This window comes from Opisthocomus hoazin, chromosome 30 (assembly GCF_030867145.1).
Source record: "Opisthocomus hoazin isolate bOpiHoa1 chromosome 30, bOpiHoa1.hap1, whole genome shotgun sequence".
Lineage (NCBI taxonomy): Eukaryota > Metazoa > Chordata > Aves > Opisthocomiformes > Opisthocomidae > Opisthocomus > Opisthocomus hoazin.
Window position 1 is genome coordinate 3,829,376 of NC_134443.1, and position 17,153 is coordinate 3,846,528.

General features: G+C 63.8%; 2 protein-coding genes across 2 annotated transcripts; both read left to right on the plus strand.

Annotated features, from left to right (window-relative positions):
• The first annotated feature begins 695 nt into the window (after window positions 1-695).
• Window positions 696-4,321, plus strand: TAGLN2 (transgelin 2). Its single transcript, XM_075445162.1, has 5 exons — window positions 696-802; window positions 3,116-3,314; window positions 3,391-3,565; window positions 3,651-3,753; window positions 3,829-4,321. The coding sequence occupies exons 2-5, from the start codon at window positions 3,135-3,137 to the stop codon at window positions 3,968-3,970; spliced, it is 600 nt and encodes a 199-aa protein (XP_075301277.1). The 5' UTR covers window positions 696-802; window positions 3,116-3,134; the 3' UTR covers window positions 3,971-4,321.
• CFAP45 (cilia and flagella associated protein 45) lies at window positions 4,005-14,337 on the plus strand. The gene is made up of 13 exons (XM_075445284.1): window positions 4,005-4,143; window positions 4,323-4,802; window positions 4,889-5,223; window positions 8,166-8,302; window positions 10,355-10,496; window positions 11,099-11,269; window positions 11,532-11,710; window positions 11,945-12,074; window positions 12,361-12,507; window positions 12,599-12,712; window positions 12,971-13,164; window positions 13,370-13,594; window positions 14,144-14,337. The coding sequence occupies exons 1-13, from the start codon at window positions 4,005-4,007 to the stop codon at window positions 14,265-14,267; spliced, it is 2,517 nt and encodes an 838-aa protein (XP_075301399.1). The 3' UTR covers window positions 14,268-14,337.
• Window positions 14,338-17,153: the final 2,816 nt, after the last annotated feature.

A 17,153-nucleotide genomic window follows, 5' to 3' on the forward strand; every position in this document is an offset into this window, starting at 1 on the left:
AGACGGGACTTGTGCAAGCGCCATCATCCCTCCCTGTGCTGCCAGGGACACTGCGGGTGCTGAGGACCCCCCCCTGCCATCATGGCCAGGCCCTGGTGGTCCCCACCACCACATCCCCCTTGCTGTGACCCCTTGCTGCAACAGCTGGGCCCTGTTGCCGTCACAGTCTTGTCCCCCACTGCCGCCGTGCTGGGCTCTGGCTCCACCATGGTCACCACAGCCCCCATATCCCCCTGCCACCGCAGCCACCCTGTCCCCACCAAAACCCCGATGCCCCTCGAACACTACGGCCAAGCCTGTCCCCACCACAGCCACTCTGTCCCCTGCCACCGCAGCCACCCTGTCCCCACCAAAACCCTGATGCCCCTCGAACACTACAGCCAGCCTGTCCCCACCACAGCCACCCTGTCCCCACCAAAACCCCGATGCCCCTCGAACACTACGGCCAGCCTGTCCCCACCACAGCCACTCTGTCCCCTGACACCGCAGCCACCCTGTCCCCACCAAAACCCCGATGTCCCCCTGCCACCACGCCTGCCTTGACCCCAACACAGCCCCTGTGTCCCCCCGCCACCGCGGCCCCCCGTCCATCGGGGCCCGGCCCGCAGCCCTCTCCCCGCGGAGCCGCCGGGCGGGGCGGGGCTGCCCGGGGCGCGGTGGCGACGCGGTCCCGGCCCAGCGGACCCGCCCCGGGAGCGGGCGGTACCGGGCCGCCCCCGGCTGCGCTGACATCAGCCGTGAAAAGGGCGCGGGCGGCGGCATCCGCCACTGCCGCACCGGGACCGCGGGATCGGCGCCGCAGGTAGGGCGGGGCGCGGGCAGCGGGCAGCGCCCGCGGGCACCGGGCGGCAGGTGGGGACGGGGACCCGGGAGCGGAATGAAGACGGGGATCGGCCGCTCTGCCCTAAAATGGCCGGGGCCGCGCTGCCCCCGGGGCCCGGAGCGGGACCGATCCCCCGGGCTGCCGCCCCTGCCCCGCCGGGGTAACGGCTCCGGGCAGGGCCGGGCGCCGCGCCCGCGGGGCCGCCGGGACACGCGGCCGCGCCCGGGAAGCGGGACCCGGGTGCGGCTTCCGGCCCCGCCGCCCCGGGCGCCCGTCCGTCCCGCGGCCGCGTCCCTCGGAGCCGGCACGGCGGCCGGGGTGCCCGTGTCCTGGCCGGGCTGGGTCCGGTTCCCTCTCTGCGGTTCCCTGCGCCGGTGCCTGCGGGGTCCCCAGGGCGGCCGTGTCCCAGCCGGGGGCCTTTGGGGACCCCGGAGTGGCCGTGCCCGGGGTACGGTCGCCTCCCTGCTGCCCCCGGGGTGTTTCGGGGGTCCGCAGGGTGGCCCTGTGCTGGTTGGGGTCCCCTCCCTGCTGGTGCTGGGGGGGTCTATGGGATCCCCAGGGTGGCTTGGTGCCATTTGGGCTGGGTATGGTCCCCTCCCTGCTGGCCCTAGGAGACGTATGGGGTCCCCAGGGTATCTCTGGGGACACCTGGGTAGCTGTATCCCAGCTGGGATCCCCTCCCCGCTGCCCCAGGGATGCCTGGGGGGTCCCAGGTTGGCCGTATCCCAGCCAGCCTGGGCATGGTCCCTTCCCCGCTGCCCCCGAGGATGCTTTGGGGTCCCCAGGGTGGCTGTGCCGTGGCCAAGTTGGGCGCAGCCCCCTCCCGTGGCACCCGTGGGGTCCCCGGCGTGGCAGTGGCGCAGCTGGGCTGGGTCTGGCCCTCCCCTCCCGTCTGGGCAAGTCCCAGCTGTGTCGGGAAATCAGCCCTGTCTGCACCAATTTCAGCTCCTCTTTTGTTTCCCAACCGGCTTGGCCCCCAGCCGGGCACTCCCCACGCTCCGGGGAAGACGGCTCCCTCCCTGCGGGGGCTGCCCGCACCCCAGCCCTCACCCCGGGGAGCCCCCATGGCAGCCGATGGCTTTGGGGGGACGCCCAGCTGGCCTGGGGCAGTCTGCAGTTGCGGGGTGTCCACAGCACTGAGACTTTGCACGGCTACCCTGCTGCTGCCGCCGGCTTCCCCAGGGCTTTGGGGCTGATTTTCCTCCTGTCCCGATGAGCCAGGGTGGCTTGTCCCTTGGCTGCTCCCTTGGCAGTCGCTTGGCTGCTCCTGACAGGAGCCCCAAGCCTGAAGCCAGGCACATGGCAGGGTCAAGCTCTGTCCCAAACTGAGCCTGGTCCCCCCCAGGTGTGGGCTGGGCTGCCGCTGGCTGGCAGCCGCCGTGTGTCCCCAGCTGGGATGGGAGCACCATGGCTGGTGGGGGCACCCATACCCCTGGGGGGAGCAGCACATGCTCCTGCGTGCCGGGGTGCCCCCCAAAAGTCAGGACTGGGCGCGGGAGGTGATGCATGGCTGGGGCAGCCCTGCCTGCCCACCACGTCGCTGGTGGGCGGAGGGGGTCTGGACCACCCCAGGGCTTGGAGCACCCTGTCTGCGTGGGCAGGGCAGCACTGGTCTGCTCATGTCCCCGCATGGGCACCCCGCACAACCTCCATCCCTCCCAGCACGGGTGGCACTGGGTCTGGGTGCTGAGCGCAGGCGCCTTGGCAAGGACGGCGCCTGGCCAGAGGGCCCACCGGGCACCGGCTTCCCTGCCAGGGTGGGGGCCCTGCTGCCGGCAGCTCCGGGCCCCGCACTCCCAGGCCGGTCCCGGATCTGGCACCTGGCCTGAGCAAACGGGTGAGCTTCGCAAACAAGCTTCGACCGGCAGTGAGCACCTGCCAAGTCCCTGCACGCGTGGCGGGGCCAAGCTGTAGGGACAGGGATGCTCAGGGCTGGGGGAGGGGGGTGCTGAGGGGCCGTGGTGCTGCCCGCCCTGCCCAGGGCCAAATTGTCCTGTCACCCTCGGGTGGGCACGGACCCAGTGCCCGCTCCGGGCCTGCTGAGCAGGAAGCAGGCAGGGCAGGGCAGGGCAGACAGCGCCTGGCACGGGCGATAAGGCTGTGTGCCGGACGTCGAGGCGGCCTGGCTGGGCAGGATGGGGCTCTGCCACACTGCTGGGGAGCAGCTACTGTGCCTGCTGTCACCCCCTGTCCCCGAGGGGTTCCACGTCACTGCAGGCATGGGGTCATATCCGTCCCATGCTGGATGTTCCAGTGCCACTGGAGCTGCTGATGGGGGTCCAATCTCTGCAGACCCTCCCCTGCCGTCAGCATGGCAAACCGGGGACCGTCGTACGGCCTGAGCCGGGAGGTGCAGCAGAAGATAGACCGGCAGTACGACCCGGAGCTGGAGCAGGTGCTGGTGCGGTGGATCCTGGCGCAGTGTGGCGGGGATGTCGCGCAGCCGGCACCTGGCAGGGACGGCTTCCAGCAGTGGCTGAAGGATGGCACCGTGAGTACTCCCGGGGCCGGCCGGGGTGGGGGTCCACCGCGCCGCGCGACCTGAGCCCTGGCTCCCTCCTGGACAGGTGCTGTGCCGGCTCATCAACAGCCTGCACCCGCGGGGCCAGGGGCCGGTGGCCAAGATCCAGGCGTCTGCCATGGCCTTCAAGCAGATGGAGCAGATCTCACAGTTCCTGCAGGCGGCCGAGCGCTACGGCATTGCCGCCACCGACATCTTCCAGACCGTTGATCTGTGGGAAGGTGAGCATCTGGCTGGGAGCAGGGGGCCGGGACAGGGATGGGGACAGGGATGGGCATGGACACGAGCCTTCCTGGGGCCTTGCAGGGAAGAACATGGCGTGTGTGCAGAGGACGCTGATGAACCTGGGCAGCCTGGCTGTTGCCAAGGGTGACGGGCTCTTCGTGGGAGACCCCAACTGGTTCCCCAAGTAGGTGGTGGGTGCTGGGGGGGGTGCCGGGCCATGGGGTCCTATGGGGATGCTGATGCCCACTTGTCCCTGCAGGAAGTCACAGGAGAACCGGCGTGTCTTCTCCGAGGACAAGCTGAAGGAGGGCCAGAGCGTCATCGGGCTGCAGATGGGCACCAACCGGGGCGCCTCGCAGGCCGGCATGACCGGCTACGGCATGCCCCGCCAGATCCTCTGAGCATCCGGCCGTCCCCCCCCACCCCCCCCCCGGCATGGCCCCCCCGTGCCCTGCCTGCGAGTGGCCCCCCGGGGCCGGCCCCCAAACTGCCTTAACCCCTGCCCCACCGCGGACCAGCCGGGTACCCCCCCGGCCCGGGCGCCCGCCCCCCTGCCAGTATTTCCAGGACCAAAGTCTTTTTTTATTATTATTATTATGCAGGGTGTGGGCGGGGGTGCTGCCACGCTGCTCCCCGCGCTGCTGCGCCCGCACCCCCCAGTGCCTTGGGGGCCGTGGTGCCCCCCCCGCCCCGCCGCTGTGCCGGGGGGCTCCCCCCCACCCCACCGCAATAAACGGTTCCTGTTCTTTCCAGGCCTGGGCGGTCGTGACGGGGAGAAGGCTCGTCTGGAGTGGCGGCTCCCGCCGGGGCAGGGGGCCCCCGGGAGCGGAGAGACCCCGGGCTGGAGGGGAGCAGGGGGACCCTGGCCGGGGGGGTGCGGGGACCCCACTGCCTCGCACCACAGCAGGGGCGGGGCGAGGGACGAGGGGGCGGGGCGAGGGACGAGGGGGCGGGGCTGGCTGGGAGGGGCGGGGCTGGTGGGCGGGGCAGCCGCCGCCGGCTCCCTGCCGGCCCGCGTGGGGAGGGCAGTGGTCACGGGGGGCCGTGGCCGGGCAGGGCGTGGCGCGCGCAGGCAGGATGAGCGTGTGCTGCCGCTGCACGGGCGCATCCGCCTGGCTCCGCGCGCCAGCCCCCACGCGTGCGCAGCTGCGCGTGTGAGACCGCCCGTGTGCACAAACGCGCGCCCGGCCGGGCGAGCCCCCTCGCGCGCACACGCGTGGGCCTCAGCCGTCGGTGCGCACAGGCGCGCGCGCGGCCCGTGTGAGCCCGCGGGTTAACACACACACCCCCCCACCCCCCCCCCCACGCCCCCACCATAGAGTGGCCTCCCGCCGCCCAGCGCGGCCCTGCGGCCTCGGTCCCGCCCCCGCCCGCGCGGCGGTTGCCAGGGGAGCGGAGGCGGTCGTTGCCATGGCGACGGTGGGCCGCCGCCGACCGGAGCGGGATGGTGAGCGCGGCCTCCGCCGGCGCGGGGGCCCGGCCCCGCATGTGCGCGCGCCCGCCCCGCCGCCGCAGCCCGGCCGCGGCCCCGCTCCCCCCGCAGCCCGCCCTCGCCCCCCCGCGCCCCGGCGACGACCCCCGGCAGCCCGGCTGCCGGGACGGGAGGAGGGCCCGCAGCACCGCGGCGGAGGAGACGCTGTCCGGGGAGAGCCGGGTAAGGGGGCCGGGGTACCAGGGGCACCACCGACCGCCTGCACTGGGCAGGGCCGTGGCGGGGCCGGGGGGCCGGCATCTCCCCACGCCGCAGCGAGCCCCGTCCTGCCCAGGGTGCCGTGGCACTGGGGTCCTGCCCAGCCCTGGGCCAGGCACCGTCTGCTTCTGCTGGGCCTCCTCCCACCCTGTCCGCACCAGCTCGCTCGCCGGTGGCTCTTCTCCGCCATGTTGCCTCCGTGGTCCCTGTCCCCCAAACCTACCGGGTGAGGGACGCCATCTCTCACCCTTCACCAGCCCCCCTGGGCCCTGCCACCTCTGCGCTCATAATTCCTTGCCCTGCTGTGGGAGCCCAGCGCTCAGCTCCTCTGGGGAGTGTGCGGAATCCCCCCCCCACCTCACGGGAGCCAGCCACAGCTAGCGGACCTGGGGCTGTGTGTGCCTCTGTCCTCCTCGCCACACACTTCTGCTTTTCACAGGGTAATTTCATTGAGACAAAGGAGGCTCAGGAGGTGAAACACCCCGGTAAAGGAGAGGAGCTGGCGTTACGGGGCCTGTGTGTTAGACAGCAGTTATTTTATGTGGGTATATAGAGAGTCCTTGGAGCAGGGACTGGAAGCTTCCAGAGCAGCTCATTGCCAACATATTTAGACTTTCATCAGAGAGCTACAAAATCGGTCCCCTTGGAGACGAGGCAGAATTGCAGCAGGTCTTTGACCTCCTGGCCGGATGCCCTGACTGTTGAGAGAGGAGATAAACAGAGAGCAACAGCTCTTTCCTCTCCCGTCTTGTAAGGAAAAGGCTTGCTTCCTCTGCGCTTGTCCCTCGGCTGTCCCCAGCTCCTGCAGGAGAGCCCAGGGGAGAGCTGCAGCCGCTGTCACCAAGACGGATGATGGCATTTTCCAGACAAGGGTGATGTTTTGGACATCCTTCCCCCACTGCTGCTTCCCTCACCTCCTTTATTGACTCTCCCAGGTGCTCGCCCCATGGCTGAAGCCGTTGGCTCTCCCCACCTTTCGTGTCGTCTTCGACAGAGATTGAGGTACAAGGGCCAGGCTGGATGCTGACAGAGTCTGGCCCATCTCACACTTGCTGTCTCTTCGGCCGACAAAACACTGGGGGTCTCTCCACCAGGGCCTCAGTGGGTGGCTGGCTGCCGCAAGGGGACTGTGCTGTGTTCAAGGCACCCGTCCCTCTGTGGGGGGGTGTGTTTGCAGCTGTAATTTACTCTCCGGGGTCTTACCACTTGAAACAAAGCTGTCTGAAGAGACTTGCCAAAACCCTTTGGCTTTTCAGAGGAGAGGAAGGAAGCATGTAATGAAGATTACCTCTGCTCCCAACTGGAGGCTGCGTGGATGGTTTGCTTTGTGGGGCAGGAGGTTGGGAGTGCTCCCGGCAAAAGACCTGCTCCAGGGCTGCCAGGGCCCTGTGCCTCGGACACCCTGCGAGCTGAGGAGCCCCAGGCAGGCTTATGATCTGTTATCTCCGAGGCAGTTAGATAAAAATGTCGTAACACTCATATGGGTGTTAATTGAGTTCCCTGAGATTAATCCAGGTCTACTCCAAGGGCTTCTCCTGGCTTTGGGGACAACTTGTGAGCTGGTTGCAGTGAATAACGCTATTATCTTTGTTTGCACGGGTGTTTCAGTGCCAAACCCATTAATTCAACAGCTCACACTTGGGGCCTGCAGTGGCTGGGAAGCTGCGCTGGTACCTACCCTGCTGGGCTGCGGGAGAGCCCGTGGCTCGGGGCCATCAGACCCGTGAAATGGAAATATTGCTGGCAGCAAGTTCCCAGGGAGCTGCTTAGCGCCTAGCCAGCTGCAGGGTTTGTTCCAGTAGTAGCTCAGGGTTTTAAAGCTGAACTAGTAAACAGAAATACAGGGGCAACCACACGTCTGTGTTGTGCCTTAGGTCAGCTCCTGCGGCTCCCTGACCCGGGCGAGGGTCTCGTGGGAACCTGTGCCTGGCTGGGCTGGGGGAAGCCGCCCTGGGCCTGGGAACCTGGCCCGGGTCTCTCGGCCGGGGACCCTCCCGTTCGGCTGCCCCTTGTGCTCGGGGACCGGTGTCTGCTCTGAAGGCACTCGGTGCTGCGGGGCTTCTCCTGGGGCGGCCGGACACCTCGTGCTGCTCGTGGGAGGCCCCCGGCCCGCTCAGAGCATCCCGTGGGGCGGCCCCACGCGTGTTCGGAGCATCCCTCGGCGGCTCCCCCCCCCCCGGGGCAGGCAGGCACCCTGCCCTGCCCTGCCCGGGGGTGCGAAGGGGGACCCCGGGTCCCCCCGCAGCCGGGGGATGCTTCACTAGGTGGCACTCTCGGCTTGAGCAAAGGGCCGGCACCGGTCCAGGCTGTACTGGGAGGACTGGTGTCTGCCCAGTGCCGGCTGATGGCCCTGCAAGGCCAGACCTTGAGCTGTCCCCGCCTCGCCCTCCCCACGACCCCCCTGCCAGCCCCCAGGGCGTTTGGGTCAGTCTAGTCTGTTTTTTCCAGAGTCCGTGGGCTCAGCAGGGCAGAGGTGCCGCTGGCCATGGGTGAGCGGGGGGGGCAGCTGCCATCGGTTCCAGACAGCTGAGATGATGCTTGAGCACGCACTTGGGAGGTCTCGCCTTCACCAAACAGCCATCAGCCCATTGTTTACTTCAGGTGTTGGTGAGAGACTGATGCCCACATTTTTATAGTAAAACCAGTGCTTGTAGGGGTATTTTTGGTTCTCCCCATGTCTTCACCAGGCCTGTGGAACTGGGGCTGCTCAGGCAAAAAACTTTTCCTGTGCCTGACCTTCACTGGTCTTGGTGGTGCGAGAGGGTGTTGGTCAGAAAGTGTCCCGAGCTCACAGGAACCTGGGGCCTCTCCTGTCCGGAGCACCTCTGTGCCCAGGAGCTGGGGGCAGAGAACTGGGCATGGGGCAGTGGCAGGAAAGCCATAGGAAACGCTGTCCTTTCTTGCAGAGCCTGCAGCAGTCACGTTTTAGCAGCCCCATTGTGATCCTTCGGGATGTGCAGACTGCCCCAAAAGCATTGCCTGCTGGCAGGCACAAGCCCAAGACCATTCATCTCATCACCAAGGACTTCATCCGTGACCTTGTGTAAGTCTGTGCCCAAGTGGCAGCTCTGAGGATCTTTTGGGACCCTGCACATCTGTCACAGCACTGTCTCAGTGCGTGGAGCTTGTCCCACCATTTGCTGGGACATCTCAGGGGAGGAGGGATGGGCAGCAGCGCTCCAATACGCCTGACTTGGGCGGCAGTGGAGCGCTGGCAAGCACTGGGCATTGGGCGTTTTACAGAGGCACTGAGTCATCACGAGAACCAGTGAAAAGCAACATAAAACCTTCCCAGCAGCCGGAAAAGCTCCTTCTGGGCCGAACAGTCCCCCCATGACGTACCAAACAGTGCCTCCCGTGCCCCAGTACCAAAAAGCCCGGTGTGAGAAAGGCAGTGGAGCATCGCCTACAGCCCCTGCACACCGGGAGCTGCGTGTTATTCTACAGGGATATTTTATAAGCGAGGCTGAACTGTAAGAACCCTGGCCCTAATTACTACACTGCCTTAAAAGCCTGCAGCACACAGACAAGAATAGGGCCATTATCCCAGCCAGCTCCCATTTAGCCTCATTTTGACCTCCCGAAATTTTCATTGCAGTTGTCGCTCAGTGTGAGGTTCGTCTTCACTTCCTGTTTTGAACCTCCATGTAACGCTCTTACACCCTGCAAAACGTGACACCTGCCCCGTGGACGGTTTGGGTTCTGCAGAGAGTGAAATGGCACAGAGGCACTGGTTCAGGCTTTCGAGGCTGGTTCAGGCTTTGGAGGCCGGTACTGGTTTTGTATGTTCACCTTATTTAGCCCCGCTGACAAAGCTGAGGGGCAATTTCCAGATGTGTTGCATGGCCACAGCTCCAGCTGAAGCTAATGGAAACTGTTTGTGCTGGTTTAATTCCTGAAAATCAGGCCCTAGACATCCCAGGCTGGTCACCCAAACACTGGGACGACTAAAGCAGTGGCCACTGTATCATTACATTTATTAGTGCCGTTGTGACCATTAGCCATTCTTTAAAGTGTCCTGGAATCCGATGTTGTGATGCAGCTCTCCAACGATCATTATGCAGGTATCTGTTCATATTCACAAGGGTGGATGAAAGGTGACACACAATAATAATGAGTAAATTCTTAGTCCTGAACATCTTCAAAGTGCTCTATGCATTTGGTTAATATACGCTCCTACACCACACGCGTCACCATGGTATCTGAGTAATACAAAGAGTAATTAACTCCTTACAACTCCTCTGGAAAACAGCCCCATATTATTATCCACATTTTTACAAGTGGGGAAATGGGGGCACCAAGAGCTTCGGTGATTTCCTCTAAACCACAGCATGAGTAATGGGCAGAGTTCGTGGCTGGGCATTGTCCTGCAGAGCCAGGGTGACGGCTGGAGGGACACCTGCCAGCGCCAGGAGGGGAGAGGCTGCTCCGTGTTTGGGCAGCGCAGCGTTTCCTTGTCTCGTGCTGGGTGGATTCCTGGAGCAGCGGAGCCAAAGCCGAGCTGCGCTGTGCAGATCTGGAGCCAGAGTGGGCTGACTGTCACTAAACAGGGTGAAACGGCAGCGTCTGTTCTCCAAACTCCGTCCGCGTGGAACAGAGGTTTTGATGCGGCACGCAGCGCAGTTAGCAGTGGCAGTCGGTCTGGGGGGAGCAGGGAGGAGCAGCGTGTCCCGCTGGGAAAGAGGTCAGGGCAGAGGTCAGATTTTTCCCAAATGAGAGCTGGGAAAGTCGAGGCGAACTGAAATACTTTTGATGTTTTTTACTGGGGCTGACTAGGCCCATGCTGAATGTTTTGGGGTTTTCTCCGGAGGCCTCTGGCTGCCTCGATGAGCATCCTGTCCCCCCGTGCATCACAGCCAGGTGCCACTTTCACTGCACCTTGTGTTTCTTCCTCCCCCTGACCAGGAGAGTTGGGTCCCCAGAGCTCAGGTGCTTCCTGTATTGCTCTCGGGTGACTCCTGGCCGCAGAGCTCCTGCCACCCCACTGTGGGCAGCCCAGGCAGTTTCCACGGCCAGGCAGGGACCGCAGCGGGACAGGGATCGGAGGGAGCTGTCGGAGACTCCATGACACTGACCACTCTCTCTGTGTGCCCAGCATCCCTGTGGAGAATCCAGAAGCATCCCTCATTATCGGCCAGGAGGATTTCCAGCGCATTAAAGAAGCAGCTCGATTCCTGACCAAGGAGGAGCGTGAGGCCAAGCTGGCAGTCCTCAAAGCGGAGAAGGAAGCTGTTCTCGTAGGCATTTGCCCTCCTGCCCCTTTTTTCCCTGCTTGCTGACGGGTCTCGGGCTGTGGGTGGAGGTGGATGCACCCCAGCAGAGCTGACCTGTGGGTCACAGACACGCTAGCCAGGGCTGTCCCTGGAACTCTGCTCAGGGGCCACCCCCGTCACCTCTCCCTCACCCACGTTTTGGTGCGCCAGTTGGGCCAGGGGTCACCGGAGCCAGCGTGCAGGAGAGGCAGCACAGCTGGGTGCCGGGATCTCCCCCGATCCCTCAGCCCAGGAAGGGCTGTGCAGGGTCCCCAGGTTTGCCTCGTCGTGGGTGGGGAAGCAATCCCACACTGGTTGCTCCCACAGCCTGCAGTGACCCCGGGGGCTGTGCTTAAGCCTCTGTGCTGCATTTCTGCCACCCAGAAAAGGGAGTGGGGTGGGAGTCTTAACAGGGCCATGAGAAGGGGCTACCCAGCCCCTGTGCAAGGGCTGGAGGAGCCTGCCGTGCCCATCGGCCCGTGCCAGGGACAAGACCAGGCTGCCCCGCAGCACCCTCGCCAGGCTCAGCCCCCCGGGGCTGCCCCGGGACAACGTCCTGCTCTCAGCAGCCCTGCCTGTCCCTTCAGGAGGCTGTGAGTGAGCGCAAGAGCATAGCAAAGCAAAGGGCCAACCTGCAGCAGCAGACGGGGAAGATGAGCGAGACAGAGAAGGAGGAGCAGGAGCGGGCCCAGAACTTGGTTCAGCGGGCGAGCAGGCTGCGTGTGGAGCAGGAAGATGAGATCAAGGAGTTCAGCAAGGTAAGGCCAGGGGCTTCCCCAGCATCACCCATCACCACACGACCTCCTGCAGATGTCAAGACCTGCCTGAGCTGCCTGCTCAGACAGGCTGCTGAGAGCCCCCGTGACCTTCACCTAGCCACACTAGACCTAAATTCTGCTCTGCTTGTTGCGACCCGAGGTCTTCCTGTCCTTCGCTTTTCCTCTTCCTCGTCTGTGTGCCTGTTGCTGCTGCCACTGCCAAGTCTGGCTCAGAGACCAGGGAGACCTGTTGTCCCCACAGCTGATCCTCGATGCCAAGTGCCACGTGATCCGTGACATGCAGATCCTCGAGAAGCAGCTCATCACAAAAGAGCTGGAGGAAGAAGAGAAGCGCCTGGCCAAGATGATGGAGGTGGAGAGGAAAAAGGCCAGTGAGATGCAGGAGGAATTGGAGTGCAGGAGGAAGCAGGATCTGATCAGGTTTGCAGAAGGGTCCCTCTTCACTGCGGAGGCATCTATCCTCTTCCCAGGCCTTGTGCAGGAGCTGGGATAAGCTACAGCTGCTGGCTTCGCACCACAGCGTGCTCCCCCAGTCACAGCGACTGGACCAGGCAGCACAAGGCAGCAGACACACCACCCGATGTCCATGCCCACATTTCGGCTCCTGAAAGTGGGACGGAGCCGGAGTGAAACCTTCCGCTCTCTTCTTTCCAGAGGGAGGCAGGAGCTTGTGAAGCAGATGGAGCAGAATGCGGAGGAGCGGGCTATGAGAGCCGAGCAACGGGCCCAGGAGGCACAGGAGCTGCTGGAGTACTTGGAGCAGCTGAAGATGGAGGACCTGAAGGTGCGACCTGTGATCTGTCAGGGAGCCAGGGGGGGCTGGAGTTAGGTGTTCAGTTTGTTGGAAGGGTGACCCAGTGCTAGGTAAGTCAGACTTGGTTTGTGGAGAGAACAGCTACCAGAATTAAAACTCTGGTCTCTTGGGGAAGTTGGGACATCCTCAAAAGTGACCTGAGCCGCTGAGCCCTTCCTTGCCCCGACCGTGCTGGTGGGCCCTCAGGAAGGCACATGGGGAGGAGCAGAGGGAGCACCCTGTGTGACAACCCTTGGACCCTCTGCACCATTGTCAGGACTTGGAGCGGAGACAAGAGCAACAGAAGAAAATCCAGGCTGAGATTAAACACATCAATGATGAGAACCAGCGGTGCAAGGAGGAGCAGCGCGAACAGGAGAGGAAGGCAGATGAACAAGTGCTGCAGTACCAGAGGCAGAAAATGGTAACAGGACTGAATGTGTGCAGCACTGGCATAGGCTCAGCAGGCAGCAGAGGTGCTGCAGGGAGCTGCCATGAGACTCTGTCCCACGCAGGAGCGTGAGGCCAAGTATGAAGCTGAGCAGGAGAGAATCCGTCGGGAGAAGGAGAAAGAGATGGCACGCTTGAGGGCCACACAAGAGAGGGCCCAGGACCACCAGGCAGAGCAGGTGAGTGGCTTGCTGACACGTGATGTGCTCCCATTCTGTCTCACCACCTTCGTTGTCACCACCCCAGCAAAGTGGGAGCTCTCCTGGATGTGGTGGATCTGCTGGGGCATTGCAGCACTGGACTGGCACCTGGAGCCAGGTGATGTCCTGGAGCAGTGCTGGGACAGAGGCAAAACCACGGTCAAGTGCTTCCATACCTCCTCTCTGAGAGAAGCCCTCCACAGCCCCTCCAGCGTCACTGCCGTCCCCCTTTGGCAGGACGCGCTGAGGGCCAAGCGCAGCCAAGAGGCTGCCGAGCGAGAATGGCGGCGCAGGGAGAAGGAGGCGGCACAGAAGAAGGCCGAGGTGGAGCAGACGCTGAAGCGGAACCGCCTGGAGCAGATTGCCCAGCGGGAGCACAGCATGGCCGTGCAGGTGCAGCAGGACCGCCAGGAGTTCGAGAGGATCCTCAGGTGAGAGGGATGGTGCTCAGAGCTCACTGGCAAGATGGCTGGGCCCTGCCCTGTGAAACAGGGCCGAGATCGGTGACGCGGTGGCAGGGGGGCTGCCGTGAGGGCTGCCGGGTGGCTCTGCTGCTGGCCGAGGCCCCATGGGCAGGTTATCAGCACATTCACGGGCTGGAGCGGGGCCCTTCATCTGCCCCGAGCTCTCCCACAGGGCCCAGCAGGAGCAGATGGAGAAGGAGAAGGCGAAGGAGGCGCAGAGGGCAGGTCTGCAGCGCGCCCACGCTAAGGACATCCGGCGCCAGATGCGGGACCGTCAGCAGCAGCTGGCACGGGAGCGTGTGGCCGCCTTCGAGGAGTGCCAGCAGCTGGAGGAGGAGGCTCGCCAGCGCAGCCAGCGCATCACCCAGCTCAAGCAGCAGAAGATTCAGGAGCTCAGGTGATGTGCTGCCAGTGGCCACTTACTGCCCTGGTTCTCTGTATGTCCCTAAGTCCTTCCTGGCTTCCCACCATCTCCTGACCCCTGGGCTGCCTCACAGGTTCCTTTGCATCCTCATCAAACAGGATCCACTCTGGGGCCATGGTCCTAAAGCTTGGCCCCAGCATAGCACAGGGTGCCTGATCGGGAGAAGAGGAGGCTGAGGGGTGGCCTTATTGCTCTCTACAACTACTGAAAGGAGGGTGTAGTGAGACAGGTGTTGGTCTCCTCCCAACTAACTAGTGATAGGACGAGAGGCAATGGCCTCAAGTTGCCTCAGGGGAGGTTCAGATTGGATATTAGGAAAAATGTCTTTACTGATAGAGTGGTCAGACATTGGACCAGGCTGCCCAGGGAGGTGGTTGAGTCGCCATCCCTGGAGGGGTTCAAAAAATGTGTAGATGTGGCACTTTGGGCTATGGTTTAGTAGGCATAGTGGTGTTGGGCAGATGGTTGGACTTGGTGATCTTAGAGGTCTTTTCCAACCTATGATTCTATAATTCTCTGCAGAGCCTCCGGCATCCCTGAGAAGTACTGTGCCCAGGTGGAGCGGAGGGCCCGGGGCCGAGCACACGCAGCCCCTGGCCGGGCTCAGCCATATGAGGAGTGGAGCTCTGGTTACCCAGCGACTTAGGGGTTACCATTTTCTTAGGCTGAGTTTTCTACAAACAATGATTATGGAGCAGATGGTGTCTTTCGTCTTTCTCTTACTTCGGGTTTGTGGGCCAGGAGCTGCCCCTGGGGATGAAGTAGCCCAAAGGCTCCTTGTCCAACCTGCCCCACTCCCAGGACAGATGTGGCCTCTTGCTTGTCGCCCCACACGCACTGGGAGAGAGCTGTCAGAGGGGGGCTGTGTCCGCAGAGGGACCAGGAGCGTCTCCAGGCCGTTGGTGCAGCTCAATGTCAGCACCAAAGCAGCGTGGGTGTTCCCAGCCCGCGCAGGGTTCTTATGAGACAGGAGGGCTCTTCCACATGTGCACAGCCCTGCTCCTGGCTGCCCACAGATGCATCAGCTCTGGCTGTGCCACCTTTTCACCAAGGCGTCAGCTCCAGGCCCTGCAGATGTGGCCTTCTTCAGGGGCAAAGCAAAGAGACCGGAGCATGATGCAAACATTTCAGATCCACTTGGATGGGGACTGGCAGCTTCAGAGGGCTGGGATCCCGTAGGAGTGGCTCTGATTAATTGTCAGAGCAGCTGAAAAAAAAGGAGAGCCAGCAAAGGCGAGACTGCCCAGGGCAGGGGGACAGCTCAGAGTACTCTGCTGTGAGCCCTGAGCCTCCGCCAGGCTGGGTGAACAGGGAGGACGAAATGCCGTGGCCTCCTGTTCTCTCTTCCCTGTCCCTCCTCCAGCTGCTCTGTGTCCCCATGTTGTGACAGGGCCAGGCACTGTGGGGCTGCGCTGTCCCTTTTTGGGCAGGGACTGAAAGGCGTTGCTGTGCTGCAGGGCATCTGCCACCCAACCTCAAGCCAGCCCCTCATGGCCACAGAGCTCTCTGGACCCCCTGGGGTCTCGGCACGGGTGGCCAGCCCAGAAAGCACCGGCTGTGCTCTGCACCAGGCTCGGCTGCCCACACCTCCATCCCTGGTCCTCAGTAGCCACACGCCGGCCGTGTCAGTCTTGGTCACCGCCCTGACCAGGAGCCGCAGCCTTGTTCTAGGCCAGGCTCAGCCCGGAGGTCTTCAAAGCCACCACACTGGCCGTGCCGAGGGGGCTGTGACCTCCAGCAGGCAGCCAGCCAGGGTGGAGTGGCTTCTCCACCCTTCCTGCGTGAGCAGGGCTCCCTGCGCCGAGGAATGCAGGAGTCACCGACCAGGGAGCCAGTGCCGGGCCAGCAAGGAGCCCCAAGCCGCGGTGAGCCACGGCCCCGTCACGGAGGGAACAGCCCCCGCCACGCAGAACGGCCCCGGCAGGCAGCACCCTTTGCTGCATCGGTACCCTGGGGCCAGGCTGTGCACAAGGGCCCTGAAATCACAGACGCGGAGAAGCACGTGCCAGGTTCGGCCCCAATTCCCAGCGTGGGGCCGGTAAGGGTTAACTGGCAGCGGTGAGCTCAGCTTGGGGCCAGTAAATGGAGCAGCTCTTGGCCCCGGGGAGTGTTTGGGACTGGCTGGGTGGTGCTGCCGAGCCGGCCAGGGCAGTCGTAGTCTGGAAAGCACCAGCACGGCTGAGCTGTGCCGCAGGGCAGTGCACAGATGAGCCGGACATGGGGCCTGACCCACAGCACCAGAGCAGCCCAGGGTGGGACCTCAGCCAGCCCAGCCCCTCCAAAGGACGCGGGCATGGGGAATGCCCGTGGCTGGGGCTTCCCATGGGGTTCAGCATCCTTAGCATTGCCCCACACACCTGCTGCTGAGCATCCCTCTGCCCACTCCTCCCTCCACTGCCAAAAATCTCTGTCCCAGCTCCTGCCCTCAGATCCCAGCAGGTTGCAGCCACTCTCTTTCTCCCCTCTGGCTGTCCCAGCCTCCTTTGGCCATGCTGTTTGTCCCCTCCACTGTGCTGAGCATGGCCCAGGGTGTGCTGCCCCTGCCACTGCCATGCCACCATGTCCCTGTGCAGTGAGCCATGGCCTGGAGCACCAGCCAGGCCTCCACAATGTATTTCAGCAGTGCCACCAGCACCAGTGTGGGTTTCATGGGTGCCACAGTCCCCACATGGCTGTGGCATTCCTGTGCCCGCTCCCTGAGGGGGCAGGACCAGAGGAGAGATCTGCAGGAGCTTAAGCCCATGGTCAAACCACACCTTTAAGCTCTTCCAATTGCCCTGTGTTCTGCCCCAAGACCAAAATCCTTTCAGGACCTGCGTGGGGCCAAGCTGGCACTTTTGTGCCACCGCGGTGCTCGGCCACGCTTGGACTGGTCCCGTGGGGTCCCAGGCAGCCTTTTCCTGCCAGCCACACTCATCTGCCAGTGCCCACACCAGGGACCCAGTCACCAGGCGTTGTGGGGTCTATGGCCCCCACAGATCCCTGCTCCGCATTCCCCAAGGCCAGCTGGTGCCCCTCACCATGCTACCTGCGTGTCCCCCCAGCCCAGGTCCAGCTATGGGAGCCCATAGCATGGTGATGCTTAATTACCAGGTAGGGAGTGGAGTGGGGCGGCATCACTCACGCACAGCTTGGAGCCACTCAGTCATCCCAAAGGCATCCACCCCACTGGGAGGAGTGCCGCAGCCCAGCATGTAAAAGCAGCCCCACACGGCCGGCTGCCTTGTCGCCTTGAAGCCTCGTCCGCTCCCGCTCCTCCTCATCGCCCGGCACGGCTGCAGAGTCATGGCAGGGCACGGCGTCAGCCTGCTCCTGCTCCTGGGTCTCATGCCAGGTAGGCGCTGATGGGTCCCTGCACTTGGACCTGTTCCTGCAGCGATACTGCCGAGGATGGAGGGGTCCCTGCCCAGCCACAGGGCATCGCAGGGTGTTGGATGACCCCATGGTCAGCAGAGCACCAGCAGGCAGGGCTGGTGCTGCCCTGACTTCCACCCGTGTTGGCTGGAGCTAGGCAGGTGGCATTGAGCCCGCC